A 23,443-nucleotide genomic window follows, 5' to 3' on the forward strand; every position below is an offset into this window, starting at 1 on the left:
CTCCGGCATAGCCCACCCACTGTGGGGGCTGGGGCCCCGCCCCACTCCAGGAAGCCCAGTGTGAGGGCAGAAGAGGAGGCAGGGGCGGGGCACGTGCAGATGCCTCGCGTGGGTGCCCATCCCCCCAGGCTTCCTGCAGAGCCCATGACTGGAGCCCTCCAGCAGCTGGCACCACCCTTGACATCCCTGCATTTATTGGTGTCCATTCAGCAGGGACTTCTGGCACCCTCCTTCCTCCTAGAGCGCATGGCAGTGGCTGGCTGGGGTAATAAAGAGCTGGCCCCACAGTATGGCCACCAAGGCCCTGATGTGGCGTCTGTGTGAGGGGTGGTGACTTCCGGCACCTCTGCACTCTGAGCTATGTCCCCCAAGATGGGTCAGTTTGCCCTCAGACCAGCCCTTCCTCCCCAGCGTTCCCAGGCCTGGGGCTTGGCACAGGGAGGCCCAGCCTGTGGCTGACCCCTCACCGCAGTTCACCGCTCCCGAATGGAGCCCACAGACTTCTTTCCCGGGGCTCCCGCTGTGTGTGTGGTGTGTGTGTGTGTGTATATGTGTACGTACGTACTGGCTGTACATGGTGTGGGTGTGGTGTGTGCCTGTGTGCACATGGTGTGTGTGGCATGCACATGTGCTGTATGTGATGTGTGGCATGTGGTGTGTGCCTGTGAGTGGCATGGGTATGGTGTGTGTGTGTGTGCGCGCGCGCGCACATGGGCCAACTGAGCCTGGGGATGAAGGCTGCCGCCCGCTCTGCCTGCCTCCCTGGGAGCCACAGAACGTGCGCAGTCCTGTGCCAGGCTCTCCCTCGAGTTCCTCCTGGAGCTGGCAGGGGCCCTGCTGCCGCCCACCTGGCAGATGGCTCAGAGCCCTGCTTGGTGGCAGCGTGCAAAGTCTGAGCTGCACCCCCGCCCCAGGGTGGAAAAGCGACCTGTGGCAACCTGGACTGGTCCCTTCCTAGCGTCCTTCTCACAGCGTGCTTCGTGGGAGCTGTTAATTGCATGGAATAGACCTGTTTTCCCTTCTTAACCCCTAGTCTCTGCAGAGAGTGTTTTCTGCTCCCCTCCCATGGGCATCCGCCTGTTGACATCCTGGGTCTGGGTGGGATCTCAGCACAAAGACAGCAGGGGCTGCCCTCCTGAGACCATCTAACCTGTAGCCTCCCCCTGACCATGGGGGCATGGGGCTCCTTGCACAGCCCAGAGCAGGGTGCAGGTTCACTGGGGGCTCTCCAAGGCTGCGAGGCCTGGCCAGTCCCTGCTCGGCTAGGACCACCCAGTGCTGCTGCTCCCCGGGCCTGTCTCTCCCTCTGCCTGGGCTTTGTGCATCTGCTCCACCATGGGGCTGTGCACACAGGCCCCCCAGACCTGCCCGCCCGCCCCTGGGCTGGATGAGTGCAAGAAATGGCCCACGGGGACCACTGGGCAGCCCTTGGGGAGGTGGGTTGGGCCCAGCGGGGAATTCCTTCTGTTTTGCTCCCCATGGTGTCCCCAGGGCTGGTCCCCAGCAGCTGCTTGCTGAGTGGGTGTTGGTTTGATTCCTCGGTGAATACCCCGGGCCTGATTTCTTCCTGGCACTGTGCAGGCCACAGTGCCTGTGTGCATGTGCACAGGTGTGTGTGGGTGTGATGTACTCGTGCGCATGTCCAGCCTAACCCCCTTGCCACCACGTGCTGCTCTGGACTCCGGCATGGGGGTGGAGACTGAAGAATGGGGCGGAGGAAGAGGAGCCAAGGGTCAAGGGGAGACACCAGGACACGGAGACAAAGGGTGCCAGGAGCAGGAAAGCACAGGTGTGGGCACCCACCCGAGGGGACAACTGTCACCACTTCTGCTGAAGTGGTTAAGAGAAGTTGGGTGGCACCAAGACATGGGCAACCAGAAGTGCAGGCTTGGGAGGCTGAGGTGCCCCTGCCCAGCCAGCCCCTCCATGCCCTCCTCTCCCCCAGGCACGGCTCCTGCATGGCCCTGAGGGCCTTTCCACATGTGTCTGTCGCTGTCCGCAGTGTCCACCCTGGGGCGGCCTTCGAGGTGAGGGAACAGAGGAACAGGTGGCAGCAGGGGGCCTCCTGTGCGAGGCGCCTGACAGGGGTCCCATGCTCTGGTGCCGCCCTCCCCTCAGACACCAGCTGCAGCTCCCTTCCGCTGATTCAAAGATGACCAGAGCCCTCCACATCTCCCGCCTGGGCCTTGTTCTGCAACTCACAGCTCCTCACCAGCTGGGGTCGCCCAAGGATCCCCACGTGGGCAGCTGGCACACAGGCTGGGTTTTTATTGGAGGAAACATAAATAAAATAACGGTATTTGAGAGGGGAGGAAGGAGCACTATTTACAAATGAGTCTGGTGGGGCTCAGAGGTGCAACAGCAGCGCTGGGAGAACCAGCAGGATGGTGTGGGCAGCCAGGCTGGGTGCAGAGCTCTGCTCAAGGGGCTCCTGGCCCCGAGGGTCTGGCTTCTGGCCGCCCGACCTCGCTGGCTGGAACTGCAGTGTGGGGATGACCTGATGGATCCAGTTGTGGTGGGCGGTGACACGGATGTAGACACCTGGGCGGTTCTGCCGGGCGCAGCCTTCACCCCAGCTGATCACCCCGGCCTGCAGCCATGACTGACCCACGAGGCACACCAGAGGGCCGCCCGAGTCGCCCTGTGGGGGATGCAGAGGCACTGTCAGCCCACCTTGAGTTCCCGGAGACTCAGTTGCAGCCGCACAGGAGGCATGTAGCTCCACACTGGACTCCTCTCCATCCCAGAGCCTCCATGCCCGGCTCCCCCTCTCCTGCCAGTCGATTGACTAGAGTGCCTATTTTTTTAGTGTCCCCAGATCAACTAGGGGGTGTGTGCGTTGAAAATGCAGTTTCCTGTGCCCCACCCCAGAACCACTGACTCCTGGGATGGGGTCCAGGAATCTGCTTTTTCTTTTTTGAGACAGAGTCTCACTGTCGCCCAGGCTGGAGTGCAGTGGCGCGATCTCTGCTCACTTCAAGCTCTGCCTCCCAGGTTCATGCCATTCTCCTGCCTCAGCCTCCCAAGTAGCTGGGAGTACAGGCACCCACCACCACGCCTGGCTAATTTTTTGTATTTTTAGTAGAGACGGTTTCACCGTGTTAGCCAGGATGGTCTTGATCTCCTGACCTCGTGATCCGCCTGCCGCAGCCTCCCAAAGTGCTGGGATTACAGGCATGAGCCACCGCGCTCAGCCCCGGAATCTGCTTTTTCGAAGCAAGCTGCTCAGCTGGTGGAATGCACAGCCCATGGAGCAGGGCATGATCCCACCCTGCCCTGGGCCCGGAGGCGGGGACTGAGTCCCCGTGGACACCACATTGCTCCCACCTTGCAGGCGTCCTTCTTGCCCTCCTCAAAGCCGGCGCACAGCATGTCATTCTTGATGGTTTTAGGTTGATAGCCAAATTCGGCGTCTTTGCTGTAGAGCAGGTTGCACTTGGGCGTGTCAATGATGGGCACAGCGAGTTTCTGCAGGATCCGCGGGTTGGGCAGGCGGTCTGGGGAGGGTCAGAACGGCCCGGGGCTCAACAGACTTCCTCATCAAGAACCCACGGCCTCGGGAACCACCACTCCATCCTGCCTGCCCTTTCCTCATGTTTAGACTATCTCTGGCCTAGGGCACTGTGGGGCAGACATCCTCCCTCCTTCCAGGCAGCAGGCTGGGCCCTTTCTGTCCCCGTCTCCCTTCACCTCCTCTTCCTTCTGGGTCTGCTGCTGCTCCCCTCAGCCCCACCTATGTGAACAGAGACCGGGTGTGTGTATTAATACAGCAACAGGAAGACTGTGGGTTCAGAGTGGCCCCCAAGCCGCCCTGGGCCTTCTTGAGGCACATCCCTCATTATTTCCTAGCTGTGTTTCCTTACCTTGTTCACTGGAGCTGCCCCAGCCAGTGACCCAGCAGTTCATGCCCGTCTCAAAGATCACCGAGGGGTCGGGCAGGCACACGGGGAGGATGTAATTGGTGAAGGACACTGGTTCCTCCAGCTCCACCAGGGCCACGTCGGCACTGGAGGCCATGCCCTGGTACAGGGGGTTGCTCTCCACCCGCCTCACCCGGGCATACACAGCGTGCGGCCCTGGCTGCACTAGCTGCCTTGCCCCCAGCAGGACCTGGTACAGGGACGTCTCAGAGGTGCTGGCGGGAGAAGCAGAGAGGCCGTGTGAGGCTGCCCCTCATGTGGGGACAGGCCCGGGAGGGGCTGGGGCTCCTTCTCTGGCCACTATCGTGCCCCACACCTCTCTCTGCATGCTGTCTTTGAGAGCCATCTCTAGGACAGCCAGGTGTAGCAGTGATGCATGTTTATATTGAAGCCAGACTGCCCTCCTCAGATTTCCACCTCCACCCCTGGCCGCTGTGTGACCTTGAGGAAGTCACCTAACAAGTTCTCTGTGATGCAGCTTTCGCATCTGTGCTATGGGGACAGCCACAGTGCCTACCCGAAAGGCTGGCTGGGAGAGAACCACCCTCCAGGTGCAGCAGGGCCAGCACCACCTGTGGGCCTCTGGCAGGTGACCTGCCCTCTCTCAGCCCAAGTTTCTGATTTTTTTTTCCCCCTAGAGACAGAGTTCCATTCTGTCACCCAGGCTGCAGAGCAGTGACACAATTGTCGCTCATTGCAGCCTCCAACCCCTGGGTTCAAGCCATCCTCCCACTTCAGCTTCCTGAGTACTTGGGACCACAGGCACCACTGCACCTGGGTATTTTTTTTTTTTTTTTTTTTTTTTTTTTAGTAGTACAGATAGGGACTTGCTATGTTGCCCAGGCTGGTCTTGAACTCCTGGGTTCAACTAATCTGCCTGCCTTGGCCTCCCAAAGTGCTGGGATTATGGGCATGAGCCACCGTGCCTGGCCGTAAGTATCTGAATTTAAGATGTGGGTTTTTTGTCATGATACTCTTTTAAAGATCAAGAAGAAAAAAGAAAAAAGAAAAAGATGTGGGGTTTAAAATAATTAGAGCTGTGGTGGTGAGGTGTGAGGTGAGGAACCTGAGACACACAGAAGGTGTGGGGCCAGGTGGTTCATACACGGCAGAGGGCTGGGTGGCCTGGCCTCTGCTCAGGGCTTTCCGGGGTGGCTCATGTGGGTGAGGGGAGGAAGGGCCATTCTGTCTGGTCCTTGGGCTTTGTGAGCAGAGTTCCTCCTGGGAAGAGTGTCGTGGAGCTGAGGTGTGTGCGGGATGGGGAAAGGACAGGACAGGCCGGTGTGCAGAACCTGCTGGCGGCTTCCGCAGGGACCCACAGGGAGTGGGTGGAGGGGATGGAGGGGGTTGGAGGCCGTGCGAGGCGCCTCCCGCGGGCGGGAGCAGCGGTTGCAGTTGGAAGTTAGCCCTGGGGTTGGACCTAAGGGAAGCATCTGGCTGGAAAGGAGGCGGGGCTGGACCAGGAGCCCCCAGGGAGGTCACCCGCAGGACTTGGCGCGGCGGGCGCTGTCCGCGGTGCTGAACCGGCCGCGCGCGGGGCGCTGTCAGCGCTGCAGGCGGGGGCAGGGGCGGGCGGACTCACTTGGGGAAGCAGTGCGCAGCCGTCAGGACCCACCGCTCCGCGATGAGGCTGCCCCCGCAGAAGTGGCTTCCGTTGCGCTGGATGCTGACTTGCCAGGGCCACTCGCCCTCCTGCGCGTCCTGCCCGCCCACCATTCGGTTCAGCATCCTGGTGTGCCCACAGGCTGGGGGAGCATGGGGTGTGGGTGGGGGCGCTCACTGGGGCTGGTTCCATGGCCGAGGCTCAGCCCTCAGCCTCACACTCCAGTCCTCGGCCCTCCTGCCCCTGACCTGCCCGAAGACCTTGGGGAAGTCCGAGGCCTGAGCTTCTGGGCAGCCTGGGATACAGGCAGACCCTCCCTAGTTGCCCCCTGAGTCTGGCTCTCCTTGCGGGGAAGGGCAACCTAACAGCTGCCTCGTGGGGGCCACAGAGACACTGAGATAACCCGGGGAAGGGTCTTGTCCTAGGGCCTGACCCAAACAGGCACCTGGAAGGATGGAACGGGTGTCATGCCCTCTGCAAGGGAGCCACCCAGAGGGGGCGGGTCACTTTTCAGGGTGATCCTCAGACCCCGCCACCCTTGTCCTGCGCTGCGCCTCAATGCTCTGTGCTGGCCATCCTGCTCCCATGTGGACCTTCCTCCTCCTCTCCTTTCTGGGCTCCAGTTCCACGCAGCCCCCACTTTCCCCTCCTCTGGAATTCTCCAGTGCCCTTTGCGTTCCAAATTCCCTCTCGGTGTGAGTGTCCCTGTTTCAGTCCAGCCGGCTCCTGTCCCTCCCACCCCAGGGCCTTGGGTGCTTACCTGTTGCTGCCTTGGCCACCTGAGACCCTGGAAGTGAGGAGAGGGTGATCAGCCAGGCCAGCTGCAGCCTGGCCTACCCTCCCCAACCATGCAGCCCCTCTCCACTGACCCTCCCCTGCTCCGGAGGACTCCAGAAGGACAGTCCACAGAGGGACCTCACAGGAGAGCCCAAGGGCCTGCAGTTTCCCCCCAGGGCTGGCTCTGCCATATGCTCAGGCCCAGGCCCATGGGCCAGAGCTTATCTGCAAGGGTGGATGCTCCTTGCCACATGGGGAGCCGGTCAGGAGGTGCCAGTGAAGGGATCCCCAGGCTAGATGTCCCCTTCTCATCCTGGCAAGGGTTCTCTCTCTCCACACTCCCCACCCATCCTTGTCTGGAAGTTTCTGGGGAGGGTCCAGCCTTCAGCCCTGACACTGTGGGGTTGGCCTTTTCTCCTGGAACAGCTTGGAGTGGAAGAGGCCCAGGAACTGTCTCTGCATTTGAGCTGCCCAGGCTCTCTCACAGTCTGCTCCAGAATGGGCAGGTCTTCTTCCCCAAGTCTCACTTTGGTCCTGAGGCTGAGGCCTGAGCCCCACAGGCTTCTCCCTGGCCTCAGGGGGGTAGAGAAGGTACAGTGGTCTGCATTGGCCACCAGAGATCAGCCTTGTCAAGATTCCAGAGTCCCAAGAGCTGACCCCTCTCCCAGGCATGCAGCAGGCTCTGCAGGCGAGACCCAGGACCTCCTGCTGGACTGTGCAAGGGGGACTTTGGGGCGGATACGGTGAGGGGCCAGGAAGAGAAGTAAGGTATGGGATCGTTCAGGGGAACCAAGGATGGGACATTGCCTCCCACACCCAGGACACAAAGGACCTCTTGCTGGGCCTTTCACCAAACACTGGAGCCTCTACCCCAGCTTGGAGACCCCAGTCAGGACCACAGTGTACAGCCCCAGGGGTAGCAAAGCCTGGAACTGCCTGGCCTTGAGTCCTCTCACCACCCCTGCACTCCGTGCGTCTGCTTCTGTGGGGGCAGATTTGCCCGTAGCTGGGCGGGGGGTTAGAACAGGCACCTCCCCACATCTCGGCCCTCAGCTTCCCCTTAACCTCCAGTGCCTTCTGGGACCCAGCCTTGCTGCTATGGACCATGTCTTCGCTCCGCCTGGAAAAGATAACCAGTTCCCTGAAGTCAAGGGGCTGTGGGGACAGGAAGTGGCCATGGAGTGCTCAAGCACCCCGAGGGTTTTTACGGCATCCTCTTCCTTCCTGTCTGGCTCACAGTCTGGGGGGCACCTTCCCCAACACCATTGGTGGGCAGAGACACCCCTGGGGGGTGCTGGACAATAAGGCAGCAAGCTGCGAGGGGGCAGCTGTGGATGGGCAGGAGGAGGAGGTAGAGAAGGTGCAGGGCAGGCAAAGGGGTCCCCTGCAGATGCGGGGTCAGGAGCAACGGGAAATGGAGAGTCTGCCCTGGATGCTCTGCTCGTTAATTTGTGCTAATTAGGTGCCCTTTTAAAATGCAAACACCCCCAGGAGGGTTATTCCCTGCCCCCCCCCAACCCCGACCCCTTGCTCCTTCCAAGCCTCAGGATCCTGCTTGCAGAAGAGCGCATACTGTCAGGCCTTCTCACCCTCTGGGAGTCTGCAGAAGCTGTGTCTCTATGCTCCCGGCCTGAGCACTGCCCCCTCCAGCGATGCCTCCTCCCCGTGCAGATCCTTCCTTCCTGAAGTAACCCTGTACTTCTCATTTAGGCAGAGTCTTCTGGCCTGTGAGTGCTTGCTCCCCTCACCCCACAATCTGGATGCCCTTCCCCTAGTCTCTGTAAATCCTAGTCTTCTTTTTTTTTTTTTTTTTTTTTTTTGAGACAAAGTCTCACTGTGTCACCCAGGCTGGAGTACAGTGGCACAATCTCAGCTCACTGAAAGCTCCGCCTCCCGGGTTCATGCCATTCTCCTGCCTCAGTCTCCCAAGTAGCTGGGACTACAGGTGCCCACCACCGCGCCCGGCTAATTTTTTGTATTTTTTAGTAGAGACGGGGTTTCACCATGGTCTCGATCTCCTGACCTCGGCCTCCCAAAGTGCTGGGATTACAGGCGTGAGCCACGGCGCCCAGCCAAGTCCTAGTCTTGATCTAGAGATCAAGGCCCAACTGAATGCTGCCTCCTCCAGGAAGCCTTCCTTGCTCCTTGCATTGTCTATCTTGGAAGCCCCATACTCTCTCTCGAGCTCTCTGTCCTTCTGATGGAAGCTCTGCCTACAACACCCTGGAGCCAGAATCAAGTCTTATCTTAGCCCAGGAGCTCCAAGAAGGCAAAGGCTGCGTCTGGGGGACCTGAGCTCAGGAAATGTGTGGAGAGACACAAGTGTGGCTGTGGGGGCTGATCGGAAATGGGTGATGTGGAGAGCTGAGCCCTCCAGGGTGGGCGCCTTGTGGGGGCTGGAAGCAACAGACAGGGGTGCCGGGGATGTCGGGAGCATTGTTTGGGGCCTGGGCCTATGATTCGCTGGTAGCTGGTGGGGATGGTGAAGCCTAGGACTCTAGTGGGTGCCAGCCAAAGACCTGGTGGGGGTGCCACCCTGGGGCTGGGGGTGAGGACGCATCCAGGAGTCCAGCCTCTGGTCATAGCTGTTGGTGAACCAACTGCAAAACTCATTGCCCAAGAGTTTTGGCAATGACCTTGGTTCCTCACCCCGCTCAGGGGCAGTCACTGCCTTCCACCTTCTGTGCAGATGGCTTGCTCAGAAGGCACCACCATCCTTGTGCTGGGAGGCTGGGGGGGATGGGGTGGGGGAGGCCGGGCCAGAGGGGCCACTCTGGTGCCCTCCTGCCCAGGAGAACTAGGAAGCCAGGAGTCCTGGCTAAGCTGCAGCCTGGGATGACCCGACCCAGCCCTGGGAGGTGACTTGAGGACAGGGAAGTGTGGTGGCTGCCGGGCTGGCCAGGCTAGCCCAGGAATGTGAGAGGGTTTCCCTGACAGAGAGTGTCCTGACCTGCAGGGAGGACCTGGCAGGTGGGGCCCCCTGGTTGGCACCTGCTATCCCTGACCCAGGACTGGGAGACGGCACAGTGGCGCATTGCCAGTTCCTCTGTCAGCAGGGGATAGGGCCCTCTGCCACCTGCACCCCCTGCCCCCAGCTCTCTATTGAGCCCGCAGCCAGCCTGCTGGGGCTTCCAGGCACAGGCAGCAGCCCTGGCTCGGCCACCCTCCCACCCCAAGAATGATGGTCCAGGCACTTGGAGTCTGAGTTCACATCCTGCACATACGAGGCTTCTGTCCTCACCTAGAGAATGGGGGGAGAGGCTGGAGAGAATGAAGTGGCAGGAAGCAGGGAGCCTGGCCAGAACTGGCACACCAGAGCCCACGGAGAGGCATGGGAGGAGGCCTTGCCCAGTTATGGCAGTGGGGTCCTCTGCGGCCTGTGTGCACACCTCCCACCCTGCCCTCCCCACTTTGGGCTCCCCAGTTGACACATCTAGAGCCTTCCCACCTGCTCAGGGGCAGGAGCCTGTCCCACAGCCCTGGCCTGTCCCAGGGAGTAGGGGGCTGAGCTGAAGCCTCAGGCAGTGCAGCGGGGCCTGTTGGGCGACTGCAGCTCCCCGACCCTGCACCTTTGTCACTCACCAAAACACAGCAGCAGCAGGAGCGGCACCGCAGCGGGACGCCTCATGTCCTCAGGCCTGGCTGGGGCACAGGGCTGGGGTCGGCGGTGGCAGAAGTGTTGAAGCAGGAGCGAGGTGCAGGCTCCATGAAGTGGAGTTTTATGCTGGAGATGAGCACAGGCCCGGCTATGCTGCCCAACCCGTTGGCCCGGCCTGTCCAGCTCCTCTCCTCAGGAAGGAAGCGCCCAGAGCCGACTCCTCTGTGACCTGGCCCTGAACCCTGAGACCCCCCGGGGCAGACCCCTCAAGTCAGCGCGGCGCGGGGTGCCGTTGGCCTTGGTTCCTGGACCCTGAACACCCAGCAGACCCCAAGCTGACCGCGGTGCACGCGAAGTCCGTCCAGCTTCATTCATTATTATTATTTTATTTATTTTTTTTAATTTTTTGAGGCGGAGTCTTGCTCTGTCGCCCAGGCTGGAGCGCAATCTCGGTTCACTGCAAGCTCCGCCTCCCGGTCCTGGGTTCAAGCCATTCTCCTGCCTCAGCTTCCAGAGTAGCTGGGACTAAAGTCACCCGCCAACACGCCTGGCTAATTTTTTGTATTTTAGTAGAGACGGAGTTTCACCATGTTGGCCAGGCTGGTCGCGATCTCCTGACATCGTGATCGGTCCTCAGCCTTCCAAAGTGCTGGGATTACAGGGATGAGCCACCGCGCCCGGCCTCATTCAGTATTTTATTGAGCGCCGACGGAACACAGTGGGGCTGGGCAGCGCTGGTGGGAAAGTCAGGGACAGGGGTGTTTGTGGGGCCAAGGGCAGGGGAGGCGATGGGACATGGGGCGGGGTCCGGGGTTGGCCCCAGCGACCCTCCTCCCGGGACACCAGGCCCCAGAAGTCCCCCAGGCGCGCGTCAGCCCGGCCCAGGTGGCCGACACTGGCTCCGGCTGCCGTCCCTCGGGTGGGACGGGTGCTTCCCGGCACCAGGCGGGGCGGAAGCGGCTCCGGGAAGGCCGGGCCGTGGTGACAGTCTCGGTGTTGCCGCCTGGCTCTGGGCGCGGCGCCGCGGCGTAAGAGACTCGGGGAGGAAGTTATTTGGGGCACGGAGCTGACGTCAGAGCCAGAGTGGGGCCGGGCCGCGGGGTTGGGGGCGCCGGGCCTCAGTTTCCCCGCCGGCGCCGGGGGTGTACTCGTGGGCGCGGCGGGGCCCGGGCGGCTCCGGGCGGGGCTAGGGGGTGAGGGCGTTCCCGCCTCAGCCTTGTCCGCGCGCGTCGTGGTGCTGCCCTCTGGTGGGCGCGGGGCGCGGCGCAGACGTCCGGGGCGCGGGCGGGGCTCTCCCAGCCTCCTGGTCGCGGCTCCGGCTCCCTGAGCAGCCCTCCCTAGCCCTGCCCTCCCACCTCTCCGCCTCCACCGCCCCCTCCCACCCTCCCCGCCCCTCCCGCTCTAGTCCCTGGAGTTCCCGGGTCGGGGGTGGGAGGCGGGCTGGGCAGTTCCTGGGGGGCTGGAGGGAACGAGGGAGGGCGGAGTGGGAAGAGGAGACTCCAAACGTATTCATTCATTTATTCATTCATTCAGTCAATCATTTCTGAACGGATTTGAGCCCAATACCGTCCCAGGTTTGGGGAATACAGACGTGACTCAAACAGACCTCACCTCACAGTGTGAGGGAGAGGACAGGACATCATTTAGCAGATAAATCTCTAATTATAAACCGCGATGGGCCAGGTGCAGTGGCTCACACCTGTAATCCCAACACTTTGGGAGGCCAAGGCAGACGGATCACCTGAGGTCAGGAGTTCGAGACCAGCCTGGCCAACATGGTGAAACCCCGTCTCTACTAAAATACAAAATTAGCCGGACATGGTGGTGGGCGCCTGTGATCCTAGCTACTCAGGAGACTGAGGCAGGAGAATCACTTGAACCCGGGAAGCGGAGATGGTAGGGACACAAGATTACACCACTGCACTCCAGCCTGGGAGACAGTGAGACCACGTCTCAAAAAAGAAAAAAATTAATAATAATAATAATTATTATTATAAACCACAGAAAGTGTTTCAAAGTGTCTGGGTGACCACATTTCTCCAGCACCCAATGGTCGGGTCACTGGTGGGCTCTCAGAGGCAGTCTTAGAGCCTCTCAGGTAACTACTTCCTCTTGGCACCTTTCTCTGTGTTCCTTGGTGTCTGCTCCCTAACCCTCCTTTTAAGCCCATTCTTCTAAGGGTGGCTCCGCCTTAAATTCAAGCAAGTTGGCCGGGCACGGTGGCTCAAGCCTGTAATCCCAGCACTTTGGGAGGCCGAGGTGGGTGGATCACGAGGTCAGGAGATCGAGACCATCCTGGCTAACACGGTGAAACCCCATCTCTACTAAAAATACAAAAAAAAAAAAACCTAGCCGGGCGTGGTGGCGGGCGCCTGTAGTCCCAGCTACTCGGAGGCTGAGGCGGGAGAATGGCGTGAACCCGGGAGGTGGAGCCTGCAGTGAGCCGAGATCGGGCCACTGCACTCCAGCCTGGGCCACACAGCGAGACTCCGTCTCAAAAAAAAAAAAAAAAAATTCAAGCAAGTGACAAAAGTCAAGAGGACGACAGGGAAAGCTGGGCTCTTGAGGAACAAGGCACAGCCACGCTGGCGATTAGAGAATCAGGAACCCAGACTCGCCTCCATGTCCCTGTGCCTGGAGCCCACGGACCCAAGGCTGAGAACAGGCCCCTTCCTCACAGCAACCACCCAACAAATGAAGAGGGCGTTAAAATCCAGAAAGATTTTTATGGTTTTTTGTTTGTTTGTTTGTTTGTTTTTGAGACAGAATCTCACTCTGTTGCCCAGGCTGGAGTGCAGTGGCACAATCTCGGCTCACTGCAACCTCTGCCTCCCAGGTTCAAGCGTTCCTCCTGTCTCAGCCCCTCTAGTAGCTGGGATTGCAGGCACATGCCACCACGGCCAGCTAATTTTTGTATTTTTAGTAGAGACAGAGTTTCGCCACATTGGCCAGGCTGGTCTCGAACTCCCGACCTCAGGTGATCCACCCGCCTCAGCCTCCCAAAGTGCTGGGATTATAGGCGTGAGCCACCGTGCCCAGCCTGTTTCCACCTTTTGGCTATTGTGAATAATGATGCTTGAACTTGGGTGTACAGATATCTCTTTTAGACATTGCTTTCAATTCTTTTGTGAATATACCCAGAAGTGGAATTGCTGGATCAAATGGGAATTCTTCATTTAATTTTTTGAGGAATAGGCAAAATGTTTCCCAAATTTTTAAGAGAAAATTAATGACTAAATATTGAAGATAATCCAACTTCTAAAAAATGCCCTTAATTATTATTATTATTATTATTTTTGGAGACACAGTCTTGCTCTCTCACTCAGGCTGGAGTGCAGTGGTGTGATCTTGGCTCACTCCATCCTCTGTCTCCCAGGGTCAAACAATTCTCCTGCCTCAGCCTCCTGAGTACCTGGGATTACAGGTGCCCACCACTACACCTAGCTAATTTTTGTAATTTTAGTAGAGCCAGGGTTTCACCATATTTCCCAGGCTGGTCTCAAACTCCTAACTTCATGTAATCTGCCTGCATTGGCCTCTCAAAGTGAGATTACAGGCATGAGCCACTGCACCTGGCCAGCGGCCCTTAGTTATTAATATTCAAGTCCATTTTTTTTTTTTTTTTTTTTTTTTTTGAGACGGAGTCTCACTCTGTCGCCCAGGTTGGAGTGCAGTGGCCGGATCTCAGCTCACTGCAAGTTCTGCCTCCCGGGTTTACATCATTCTCCTGCCTCAGCCTCCCAAGTAGCTGGGACTACAGGCGCCCGCCACCATGCCTGGCTAATTTTTGTATTTTTAGTAGAGACAGGGTTTCACCGTGTTGTTCAGGCTGGTCTTGAACTCCTGACCCCAGGCGATCCACCGCCTCGGCCTCCAAAAGTGCTGGGATTACAGGCATGAGTCACCACGCCTGGTGGTTTTTTTTTGTTTGTTTTGTTTTGTTTTGTTTCTTTAAGTTATAGTATGTTCGTTTTTTGTTTTTTGTTTTTTGTTGAGATGGAGTCTTGCTCTGTTGCCCAGGCTGGAGTGCAGTCGCATGATCTTGGCTCATTGCAGGCTCCGCCTCCCGGTTCACCCCATTCTCCTGCCTCAGCCTCCCGAGTAGCTGGGACTACAGGCGCCCGCCACCATGCCCAGCTAATTTTTTTGCATTTTTTTAGTAGAGACGGGGTTTCACCGTGTTGCCCAGATTGGTCTTGAACTCCTGACCTCAGGTGATCCACCAGCCTCAGCTTCCCAAAGTGCTAGGATTGCAGGCGTGAGCCACCGCGCCGGCCTCTACCTTTTTTTTTTTTAATATAATGTATTTAATTGTAGGCTTATAAAATTTATTTATTTATTTATTTGTTTGTTTGTTTTTATTTTTTTTTTTTTGAGACGGAGTCTCGCTGTGTCTCCCAGGCTGGAGTGCAGTGGCGTGATCTCGGCTCACTGCAAGCTCCGCCTCCCGGGTTCACGCCATTCTCCGGCCTCAGCCTCCCAAGTAGCTGAGACTACAGGCGCCCGCCACCACGCCCGGCTAGTTTTTTTTTTGTATTTTTAGTAGAGACGGGGTTTCACCATGTTAGCCAGGATAGTCTCGATCTCCTGACCTCGTGATCCACCTGCCTCGGCCTCCCAAAGTGCTGGGATTACAGGCTTGAGCCACCGCGCCCGGCCTAAAATTTATTTTTTAACAAAGACGTCAAAAAATGTATTTAACACCCAGCTTGCAAAACGTCTGAAAATTTAACCATGCGCTCTAGCGAATCCAGCACTGTCCTCAGATGCGGTTTTTGACGGTGCTCATTTTACTTCGTCATGTTTGGGGCTTTTAGTGGTCGGGACACGCAAAGCCAGGAAGAGGAAAGAGGCCAACGGGAGAAGAAAGCCGGGCTCCAGTCCCTCACGCAGCCACCGGGGGGCGACAGACACAGGCCAATGAGCAGTTGGGGACCGGAGGCGCCCGGGCTCGGCCGCTAGGCCTCTTCTCCTCCCACAAGGAGGACTGACACGCTTTTCCTGATGTTTTGGGCATGGCCTGGCACAGGCGCGGCGGCAGGGGTCTGGGGTGCCGAGGGGCCGCGCCCTGCCCGGACTTAGGTCCCTGGTATTGACTACCAACGCTGTCCATCCGCAGTGCCCCAAGTGGCCCCGGACACCGCGCAGGCTCAGTCTGGCGGCCGCCATAACCCCTGCCCGGCAGCCTCTGCGGCCGGAAGTTGGCTCGGCCGGTCTTCCGGGCATCCCTCGGGCAGTTAACTGCATTTCTGCTGGCTGGGTATCCGCGGCAAGTTGAGATCATTAGTTGGCTGGAGTTAATTAACCACCGGACAATTAGCTTATATTTTTCCTGATCCTAAGATCAGCTGGATTGGTGAGGAGGAACTAGAGACAACAGCTTCCTTCTGAGTCACCTTGAGGCAGCAGCCCCTGGGGAAATGCAGGGAAGGAGAGTACCCAGGCTTCCTGGAGGGGTTGGCCCCAGGGCATGCCCTGCTTGGGCGGAAAAGCTGGAGTTTAGATGAGGAAACCTGTATTCTCTAGACCTCCTGCCAACTTTGCCTGACCTTGGGCAAAACATTTAACTCTCTGCTGGGCCTTGGTTTCTTTAGCAAACACTGACGCCTGCCTCTCCGGCCCCCCCGCCCAACCCCCATCCCCTGCTTTTTAAATGTTTATTTATTATTATTATTTTTTGAGAGTCTCCCTCTGTCACCAAGGTTGGAGTGCCGTGGGGCGATCTCAGCTCCCTGCATTCCCCTTTCTTGTTGGCAGACAGTGCCCACCTCTTCAGGGAAATTTACTCCAGTGCTTCATACTACCTGATTGGACACAGCCGACCATGTTGGTCCTGGTCCCCTTATCAAATGCTGGCTCCTGGAAATAGCATTAAAGCAAGCAACTGATAAGACAAAACTGGGTTGTTGCTTATCATGCTAAGGGGAAGCACGTCTTGAAAGAGTCATTGTAGAGTGGAGGTGGGAGGGCAAAGTTGAGATATTGAGGTTTTGGGGTTTGGTTTAAGGCAGGTCCTTTGATGTCGGACTTAATCAGAGTCGGGTAAGGATCATGTTATAATAGTTTTAGGATTGTTGGTCACAGTAGTTTAGTATTGGTGGTCACAGAGAAGTGAAGACTTCAAAGACTCTTGGAGCTTTCTTTGATGCTACCTGTTGAAGAGCTGTGTGGTTTTATTAATAAATGGATTTTCGGCCGGGGGCGGTGGCTCAAGCCTGTAATCCCAGCACTTTGGGAGGCCGAGACGGCCGGATCACGAGGTCAGGAGATCGAGACCATCCTGGCGAACCCGGTGAAACCCCGTCTCTACTAAAAAATACAAAAAACTAGCCGGGCGAGATGGCGGGCGCCTGTAGTCCTAGCTACTCGGGAGGCTGAGGCAGGAGAATAGCGTAAACCCGGGAGTCGGAGCAGGGAACAAGGTGGGGCTCACCCCAGGCAGGGTGAGGCACCTCCTCCAGGCTTCCAAAGCCCCCCTGGGGGCTGTCCCAGCAGCCACCCCCAGAGTTGGTGTGCAGTTCCAACTCCATCACTCACCCAGCAATCTTGGGCAAGTCACTTAACCGCCCTAAGCTGCCTCAGTTTCCTCATCTGCAGAGTGGGAATAATAAGGACATTTGAGGATTAGGTGAGGCAATGCATGGCACTCCTAAATGTTTGCTCTATTCTATAGATATTACATTTATATAAATATATTTATCATATACATATTCACTGCTATGATTTTTTTTTTTTTTTTTTGAAACAGTCTTACTCTGTCACCCAGGCTGGAGTGCAGTGGCGCGATCGCAGCTCACTGCAACCTCTGCCTCCCAGGTTCAAGCAATTCTCCTGCCTCAGCCTCCGAAGTAGTTGGGACTAAAGGCGCCTGCCACCATGCCTGGCTGATTTTTCTATTTTTAGTAGAGACGGGGTTTCACTATTTTGGCCAGGCTGGTCTTGAACTCCTGACCTCATGATCTGTCCGCCTTGGCCTCCCAAAGTGCTGGGATTACAGGAATGAGCCACTGCGCCCAGACGCTATGATTGTTTTTAATTCCCCCCCAGCGGTAGCAAGGGCCCTGCTGGAGGCTTGTTGATTGAACTGGTGAAGGGGCACAGGCTCCTGTCTCTTTGTAGAGGAGGAAGCCTGCCCTGCTTGGGTGGGAATGTCAGAGTGTCCCAAGTGTGGGGCGCTGCAGGGCACTGAGTCAGGGAAGGTCTCACAGGATTCAGCCCCGGCTTGCCATTGCCGCAGCCGCTGGGAGGAAGAACCGAGAATCCACTCCCAGGCCAGGACCCGGCCCGGCACAACCCAGTCCAGCAGCTCTTTGAATCCTGGAAGCCCCAGCCCTTCCCGGGGCTCCTCCTCTCTCAACCCCGCTGCTTGGCTGCGCCCTGGTGCCCATGGGCTCCTCCCCTTCCCAGGACTCCAAATGAGGTGAGTCCTCAGGTGTCTGAATGGCAGGGCTGAGGCCCGCCTGCAGAAACGACAGGAGGGCGGCCACCAGGAGGCCACCAAGGTCGCCACTCACCTGATTCACAGCTTTCGGGAAGTGGGTTAACGGGATTCCCGAGCCCCGGGTTGCGCCAGGTCTCTGGACTGAGTCACAGGGGCCCGGGCCCCTGCAGGTGGGTGCCCTTACTGAGCCTCGGGCACCCCCTAGATCCCTAAGGCCTTAGCACCCCCAACACTCAGTACCCCAGACTTCACCACTCCAAACCCAGGCCCTCCCCAGCCCGGAACCCCTTCCTTTCAGTGCCCTGGGACCTTTCTCTGCCCCTAGACAGTCAATGTCAGGGACCACTGGGCCAAGCCCCCTCCCCTGCCCTTCCGGAGGCCACATCCTGGACCCACAGCTGGAGCCTGGGGTCTTAACTAGAGCCCCCCCCAGGGCCCTGTAGCGGCTGGCTTCCTCCCCGCAGCCCCGCCCCCTGCCCATGACCCACAGCCAGAGTGGCCGCGGGAGCCACCTCGAGACTGGTCTGACGGCATTCCGCCTCCCGGGATAAAACCTGGGGCGACCTGCAGGGAACCTACACACCCTGACCCGCATCACCCTGGGTCTCTCGAGCCTGCTGCCTGCTCCCCCGCCCCACCAGCCATGGTGGTTTCTGGAGGCCCCGCATCCCTGGGTGGGGGCTGTCTTGGCACCTTCACCTCCCTGCTGCTGCTGGCGTGGACAGGTACGTCCGGAGGCTGCTCCTCCCTCCTCCCTCCCACCTCCTCCCTCCCTCCCTCCCTCTCTCCCTCCCCGCCTTGCCTCTCTCATCTCCTTTCTGCTTCTGCTCTCTGTTTATCTCTGGCTCCTTAACTGCTCTCTGCCTCGGTTTCTTCTACGGCTGTGAGGATTAAACAGAAAACGCAGCAAGTACGCAGCGCGCCTCTGTCTCTGGTTACTGTCGGCGTCGCCATCGCCGCCTCCTTCTCGCCTCCGTGTTCTCCCATCTCCTCATCCTCCGCGGCTTGCCTCTGGGGCAGCACCGTTTTGTTTTGTTCCTGCGGCACGAGGTCAGGGGAGGGCACCAGTGGCAGCAGCGTCCAGGCCCGAGGGGCTCAGGCCTGTGCCTCCCTCGGAGGAGCCGGTCCTGGTCCTCGGTAGGCAGGCTGGACAGGAAGCTGCGGGAGGGCAGGCTCACAGCTGTGCAGCCAGGGCCTGGCCAGGCCCCAGGAAATGCCCCGCCAGGAGGGGCCCTGGGGTTGAGAGACTTGAGGGGCTCCCTGGGCACTGGAGGCCTAAGGGTTCCTCACCACCAGGTACTCAGGGAGACCCCTCCTCACTTGGCGCTGGGGACCCTCCTTACTGGACACTGGGGGACCCTCCTCACTGGGTGCTGGGGGACCCTCCTCACTGGGTGCTGGGGGACCCTCCTCACTGGGTGCTGGGGGACCCTCCTCACTGGGCACTGGGGGACCCTTCTCACTGGGTGCTGGGGACCCTCCTTACTGGGCACTGGGATCCCTTCTTACTGCGTGTTGGGGGCCCTTCCTCACTGGGCATTGAGGGCCCCTCACCACTGGGTCCTGGGGCCCCTCACTGGCCTAACTGTTTCCTTCTCTTGCCCTCAGCCACCCTCAGTGCGGCCAGGATACCTGGTGAGTGGAGCTGGCAGCTCTGACAGGAGGGAGAGGGGAGGAGGCCCAAACGCAGGCAGTATTTATGTGTCCCTCCCCTGGGCACAGGTCAGAAAGGGGCTGGAGTGAAAGGGGGAGAGAGCCCAAGGGGAAGGGAGGCAGGAAGGAGACACCAACGCAAGGAGAAAGGCTTGAGAGGTGCCAGAGCCAGAGGAGAGAGAGAGCCAGGAAGGTGAACAGAGCGGAAAGAGGGTAAGGAAAGGCTGTGGGAGAGACCAGGTGCAGCTGACAGGGAGGGAGTGGGAGGGCCAGGGCAAGGGCCAGGGGAAGACCAGCAGAGAGTGAGGATGGAGGGAGGGAAGGGACTGGGAGGTGGGCGGAGCTTGGGGTGTGGGTTGGGTTGGGGTACAGGTGGAGCTTGGTGTGTGGGTAGAGCTAGGGGTGTGGGTGGAGCTTGCAGTGCAGGTAGAACTTGGGATGTGGGTGGAGCTTGGGGGCATGAATGGAGCTTGGGCTGTGGGCAGAGCTTGGGGTGCAGGCCTAGGGATTGGGATTCCGAGGGTGGGTTGTAGGAAGCTGGAGATAACAAAACTTGACCGTCCCCTCCGGTTCCCCCAGCCTGTGGGAAGCCCCAGCAGCTGAACCGGGTTGTGGGCGGCGAGGACAGCACTGACAACGAGTGGCCCTGGGTCGTGAGCATCCAGAAGAATGGGACCCACCAGTGCGCCGGCTCCCTGCTCACCAGCCGCTGGGTGATCACTGCTGCCCACTGTTTCAAGGAGTATGTATAGCCAGCCTGGGACACTTGATTCTCCAAGGCCCTAGGCTTTGTGCCCCAGGTCCTGGACTCCCTTCACGGGCTCTGCTTCTGGGCCTCTGTTCAATCTTGGTGCCCCTCGATTCTACCTAGAAGCTTCTCCTGCCTTCAGGCACCTTCACACCCCTGCTGTTCCCCCAGGTACCTCCTCCCAGACCGTCCTGGCTGATCCTCCTCTTCCCTTTCCTTCCAGCAACCTGAACAAGCCATCCCTGTTCTCTGTGCTGCTGGGAGCCTGGCAGCTGGGGAATCCTGGCTCTCGGTCCCAGAAGGTGGGTGTTGCCTGGGTGCAGCCCCACCCTATGTATTCCTGGAAGGAGGGTGCCCGTGCGGACATTGCCCTGGTGCGTCTCGAGCACTCCATACAGTTCTCGGAGCGGGTCCTGCCCATCTGCCTGCCTGATGCCTCTATCCACCTCCCTCCAAATACCCACTGCTGGATCTCAGGCTGGGGGAGCATCCAAGATGGAGGTGCGGCTTCTTTCTCTCCAAAGTGGTTGGGGGTGGATGGGGACAGAGGATGGCAGATACTTAGGGACACAGACACCATGAGCAACAAAAGGTGGAGGCCAGAGGCACAGCATGACACAGATCGAAGAAAAGATGGGTTGCAATCCAGAAGAAACCTCGGTGGGCAATTTCAGGCCATTTCTCTTTTCTTTCTCCTTCTTCTTCTTCCTCCTCTTTCTCATCTTCCTCCTCTTCCCCCTCCTCGTCTTCCTCCTCCTCCCCCTCCTCCCCCTCCTCCTCCTTCTTCCTCTTCCTCTCCCTCTCCATCTCCTTCTTTTCTTCTTCTTCCTCTTTTTTTTTTTTTTTTTTTTTGAGATAGGGTCTTACTCTGTCACCCAGGCTGGAGTGCAGTGGTGTGATCATAACTCACTGCAGCCTTTGCCTCCCAGGCTCAAGTGACCCTCCCACCTCAGTCTCCCAGGTAGCTGGGACTACAGGTGTGCGCCACCACACCTGGCTAATTTTTGTATTTTTTGTAGTGACAGGGTTTCTCCATGTTAGACAGTCTGGTTTTGAACTCTTGGGCTCAAGCAGTCCACCAGCCTCAGTCTCCTGAAGTGCTGGGATTACAGGTGTGAGCCACTGTGACCGGCCTCATTTCTACTTCAAAAGTATCTTTAGCTATGTTTTGAGGCAACAGCCAGACCCGTGAAGCTATTCAATTCATCGATATAGGAATGGCTGAAAGGAGGTGTGTGTGGGACTAAGCTGAATACAGGGTGAATATAAAAAGAGGTCTGATTCCAGAGTGGGAACAGGCACCGCCTGGTGGCAGCATGCCATAATTGTGGGCAAAATTCTAAGGAGAAAATGCAGCCTCCTTAATTGTAAAATACAATTTTCAAACCACCTCTGGAGGTTTGGAAAACATCATCTTGAAACTCAAACTAGATTACATAAAGCAAGAAGCAGGTAAGCAGCAAGAGAAAGGTAGATGACAGATTGACAGGCAGGTGGATGATAGAGACTGGGCTAAGGAAAAGAAACATACAGGCAGAAATGAGGATACAATGAAGACCTGGAAGAGAGAGTTTGAGAGAGAGAGATAGAGACTAAGTAAGAACAAAGTGTAAGACAGATGAAAATTTAACCAGATTCCAGAATAATTAAGAGAAATGACACTAGCTCAGGTGTATGGGGATCCCACTGACTCTGAAGTTTCAGCCTCCCCATAATCTCGGTAGGGGCTTCTTCAAGAGCTAGAATTGCGGACTTTCAGTCCACAATCTGCAGACCACAGTCTGTAGACCAGCTCCAGGCAAGGTGTGGGGATCCCTCAGGTCCTGGTAATTTTCAGCATTGAGAAGACATTTATTGAACACTTCCTCTATAGCAGTCCCAGTGCTGGATGAAGTAATGCAGTGTCTGAGACAGGAAAGGCTCTAACCATCTGTGGATATCAGAAAATTTATTAAAGAGGCAGGCAGTGTCTTAGGTTTCACATTCATGTTCTGATTCAGCAGGGCCAGAGGTGGAGACCTGGAATTTCGATTTTCTGAAGGCATCTTGGGAGAGCCTGGTAGAGCTAATCTGTTAGCCTTTGAGCACCGCTGCTGAGAGGAATGGTGGTCGGGGGGATAGTCCTTTGAGGAGGCAATGAGGAGGGAAGACCCCCAAGCCTGATTCTGTCCTCCTTCTTCTCAGTGCCCTTGCCCCACCCTCAGACCCTGCAGAAGCTGAAAGTTCCTATCATCGACTCGGAAGTCTGCAGCCGCCTGTACTGGCGGGGAGCAGGACACGAAGCCATCACTGAGGACATGCTGTGTGCTGGCTACTTGGAGGGGGAGCGGGATGCTTGTTTGGTGAGCCCCCCCCCCAAGCCCCCCCACCCCTGGCCAGGAGGGCCTGGAGAAGGAGCCAGCATCAGCCCTGTCCCCACTGGGCATCACCACCTCTCCCTGGCCTCCTCCCCAGAACTGGCTGTGCCTGACAGCCCCCGGTCCCCATAGAACCAGCCTCAGCCTGGCTCAGCCACTCACTTATTTGTTCAGACATTAAACTGGGCATCCAGCTGCACCACCTCGCCCTCCGGGAGCTTGCATTCCCTTCAGGGGGTTTCCCATGCCTCAGTACCCAGAGCCAGCTCTAGCTCTGGGACTGTCTGGAAGACAGTCAGATAGTGCAGCAGCAGCACCTGGGCCTGGACGTCTTAAGGCCTGGCCGTCTTAAGGCCTGGCTGCAGCTCCTACTCTGTCGCCAGGCACTTCTCTTGGGTGGAGGTCAGGTCCTGTCTCCCCCAGGAAGGAGAAATGGGCTCCCGGGGCGCATCTACTCCCTGACAGGGCACGGGCCCTGGATTCTGCCACCCCCTGTGCCACGGGGGTTCCTAACCTCGCCTCCTCTCTTCAGGGCGACTCCGGGGGCCCCCTCATGTGCCAGGTGGACGGCGCCTGGCTGCTGGCCGGCATCATCAGCTGGGGCGAGGGCTGTGCCGAGCGCAACAGGCCTGGGGTCTACATCAGCCTCTCTGCGCACCGCTCCTGGGTGGAGAAGATCGTGCAAGGGGTGCAGCTCCGTGGGCGCGCTCAGGGGAGTGGGGCCCTCGGGGCACCGAGCCCGGGCTCTGGGGCGGCCGCGCGCTTCTAGGGCGCAGCGGGTCGCGGGGCTCGGATCTGAAAGACGGCCAAATCCAGATCTGGATCTGGATCTGCGACGGCCTCGGGCGCATTCCCCCGCTGTAAATAGGCCCAACTACCTCTGGGGGCCCGGACGGCTGCTGCGGAAAGGAGACCCCTCCCCGCCCCGCCCCGCCCCGCCCGACGGCCTCAGGTCCCGCCTCCAAGGCCTCAGGCCCCGCCCCACGACTTCCGGTCCCGCCCCGGGCCCCATTGCTTTTGTGTTTATAAAAGTTAATGATTTTTATAGCTATTTGTAACCCTGCCCACATATCTTATTTATTCCAACAATTTCAATAAATTATTTATTCTGCAATGTCTGTTTTTCCCATACCTGGGGACACTGGAAAGCAAGGGTCCAGAGGGGGTTAAGGTAGGGGGTTGGATGTTGGCCTGGCCAGAGACTGTGCCATCCTGTCCACCTGGGGCTCACTCTGACCCCTGCTTCCACCTACGGTTCAGCCTCCTGACCCCTGATCTTTGCAGCCTGGGCCACCCTCCCTTTTATCCCTCTCCCAACCAGGGCAGGGCAGCCGATGGAGAGGGGC

General features: G+C 58.3%; 2 protein-coding genes across 10 annotated transcripts; one reads left to right on the plus strand and one right to left on the minus strand.

Moving 5' to 3' along the window:
* Nucleotides 1-2,347: 2,347 nt before the first annotated feature.
* On the minus strand, nucleotides 2,348-9,992 carry LOC135968963 (serine protease 27). Its single transcript, XM_065537675.1, has 6 exons — nucleotides 9,883-9,992; nucleotides 6,284-6,310; nucleotides 5,503-5,665; nucleotides 3,864-4,135; nucleotides 3,328-3,497; nucleotides 2,348-2,641 (listed from the first exon to the last, which is right to left on the minus strand). Exons 1-6 carry the CDS (start codon nucleotides 9,926-9,928, stop codon nucleotides 2,348-2,350), a joined length of 972 nt encoding a protein of 323 aa, XP_065393747.1. The 5' UTR covers nucleotides 9,929-9,992.
* Nucleotides 9,993-15,110: 5,118 nt separating this feature from the next.
* PRSS22 (serine protease 22) lies at nucleotides 15,111-23,211 on the plus strand. 9 transcript variants are annotated; one of them, XR_012429632.1, is made up of 8 exons: nucleotides 15,111-17,318; nucleotides 17,910-18,064; nucleotides 18,238-18,635; nucleotides 18,948-18,974; nucleotides 19,572-19,734; nucleotides 19,964-20,241; nucleotides 21,925-22,082; nucleotides 22,630-23,211. XR_012429632.1 is itself a non-coding variant. In XM_074028614.1 (8 exons), exons 1-8 carry the CDS (start codon nucleotides 17,047-17,049, stop codon nucleotides 22,864-22,866), a joined length of 1,461 nt encoding a protein of 486 aa, XP_073884715.1. In that variant the 5' UTR covers nucleotides 15,111-17,046; the 3' UTR covers nucleotides 22,867-23,211. The 9 variants fall into 9 exon arrangements, 6 of the variants coding, with proteins under 6 accessions (XP_073884715.1, XP_065393592.1, XP_073884716.1 ...); XR_012429633.1 differs by having other exon boundaries at nucleotides 19,964-20,042; XR_012429634.1 differs by having other exon boundaries at nucleotides 18,238-18,249; nucleotides 19,964-20,042.
* The last annotated feature ends 232 nt before the right edge of the window (nucleotides 23,212-23,443 follow it).

The sequence above is a fragment of the Macaca fascicularis genome, chromosome 20, assembly GCF_037993035.2.
Source record: "Macaca fascicularis isolate 582-1 chromosome 20, T2T-MFA8v1.1".
Taxonomy (NCBI): Eukaryota; Metazoa; Chordata; class Mammalia; order Primates; family Cercopithecidae; genus Macaca; species Macaca fascicularis.

What these genes read in the sequence shown, in the direction of transcription:
- LOC135968963 (XM_065537675.1), bottom strand. Translation starts at nt 9,928, where the DNA reads ATGAGGCGTCCCGCTGCGGTGCCGCTCCTGCTGCTGCTGTGTTTTG. An exon ending in CCTGCTGCTGCTGTGTTTTG is followed by an intron (nt 6,311 to 9,882) that starts GTGAGTGACAAA and finishes CCTCACTTCCAG; the next exon opens with GGTCTCAGGTGGCCAAGGCA. An exon ending in GCTGCGCACTGCTTCCCCAA is followed by an intron (nt 4,136 to 5,502) that starts GTGAGTCCGCCC and finishes TTCTCCCGCCAG; the next exon opens with CACCTCTGAGACGTCCCTGT.
- PRSS22 (XM_074028614.1), top strand. Translation starts at nt 17,047, where the DNA reads ATGTCAGAGTGTCCCAAGTGTGGGGCGCTGCAGGGCACTGAGTCAGGG. An exon ending in GCTGCCCACTGTTTCAAGGA is followed by an intron (nt 19,735 to 19,963) that starts GTATGTATAGCC and finishes CTTTCCTTCCAG; the next exon opens with CAACCTGAACAAGCCATCCC. An exon ending in GCAATCCAGAAGAAACCTCG is followed by an intron (nt 20,401 to 21,924) that starts GTGGGCAATTTC and finishes CCTTCTTCTCAG; the next exon opens with TGCCCTTGCCCCACCCTCAG.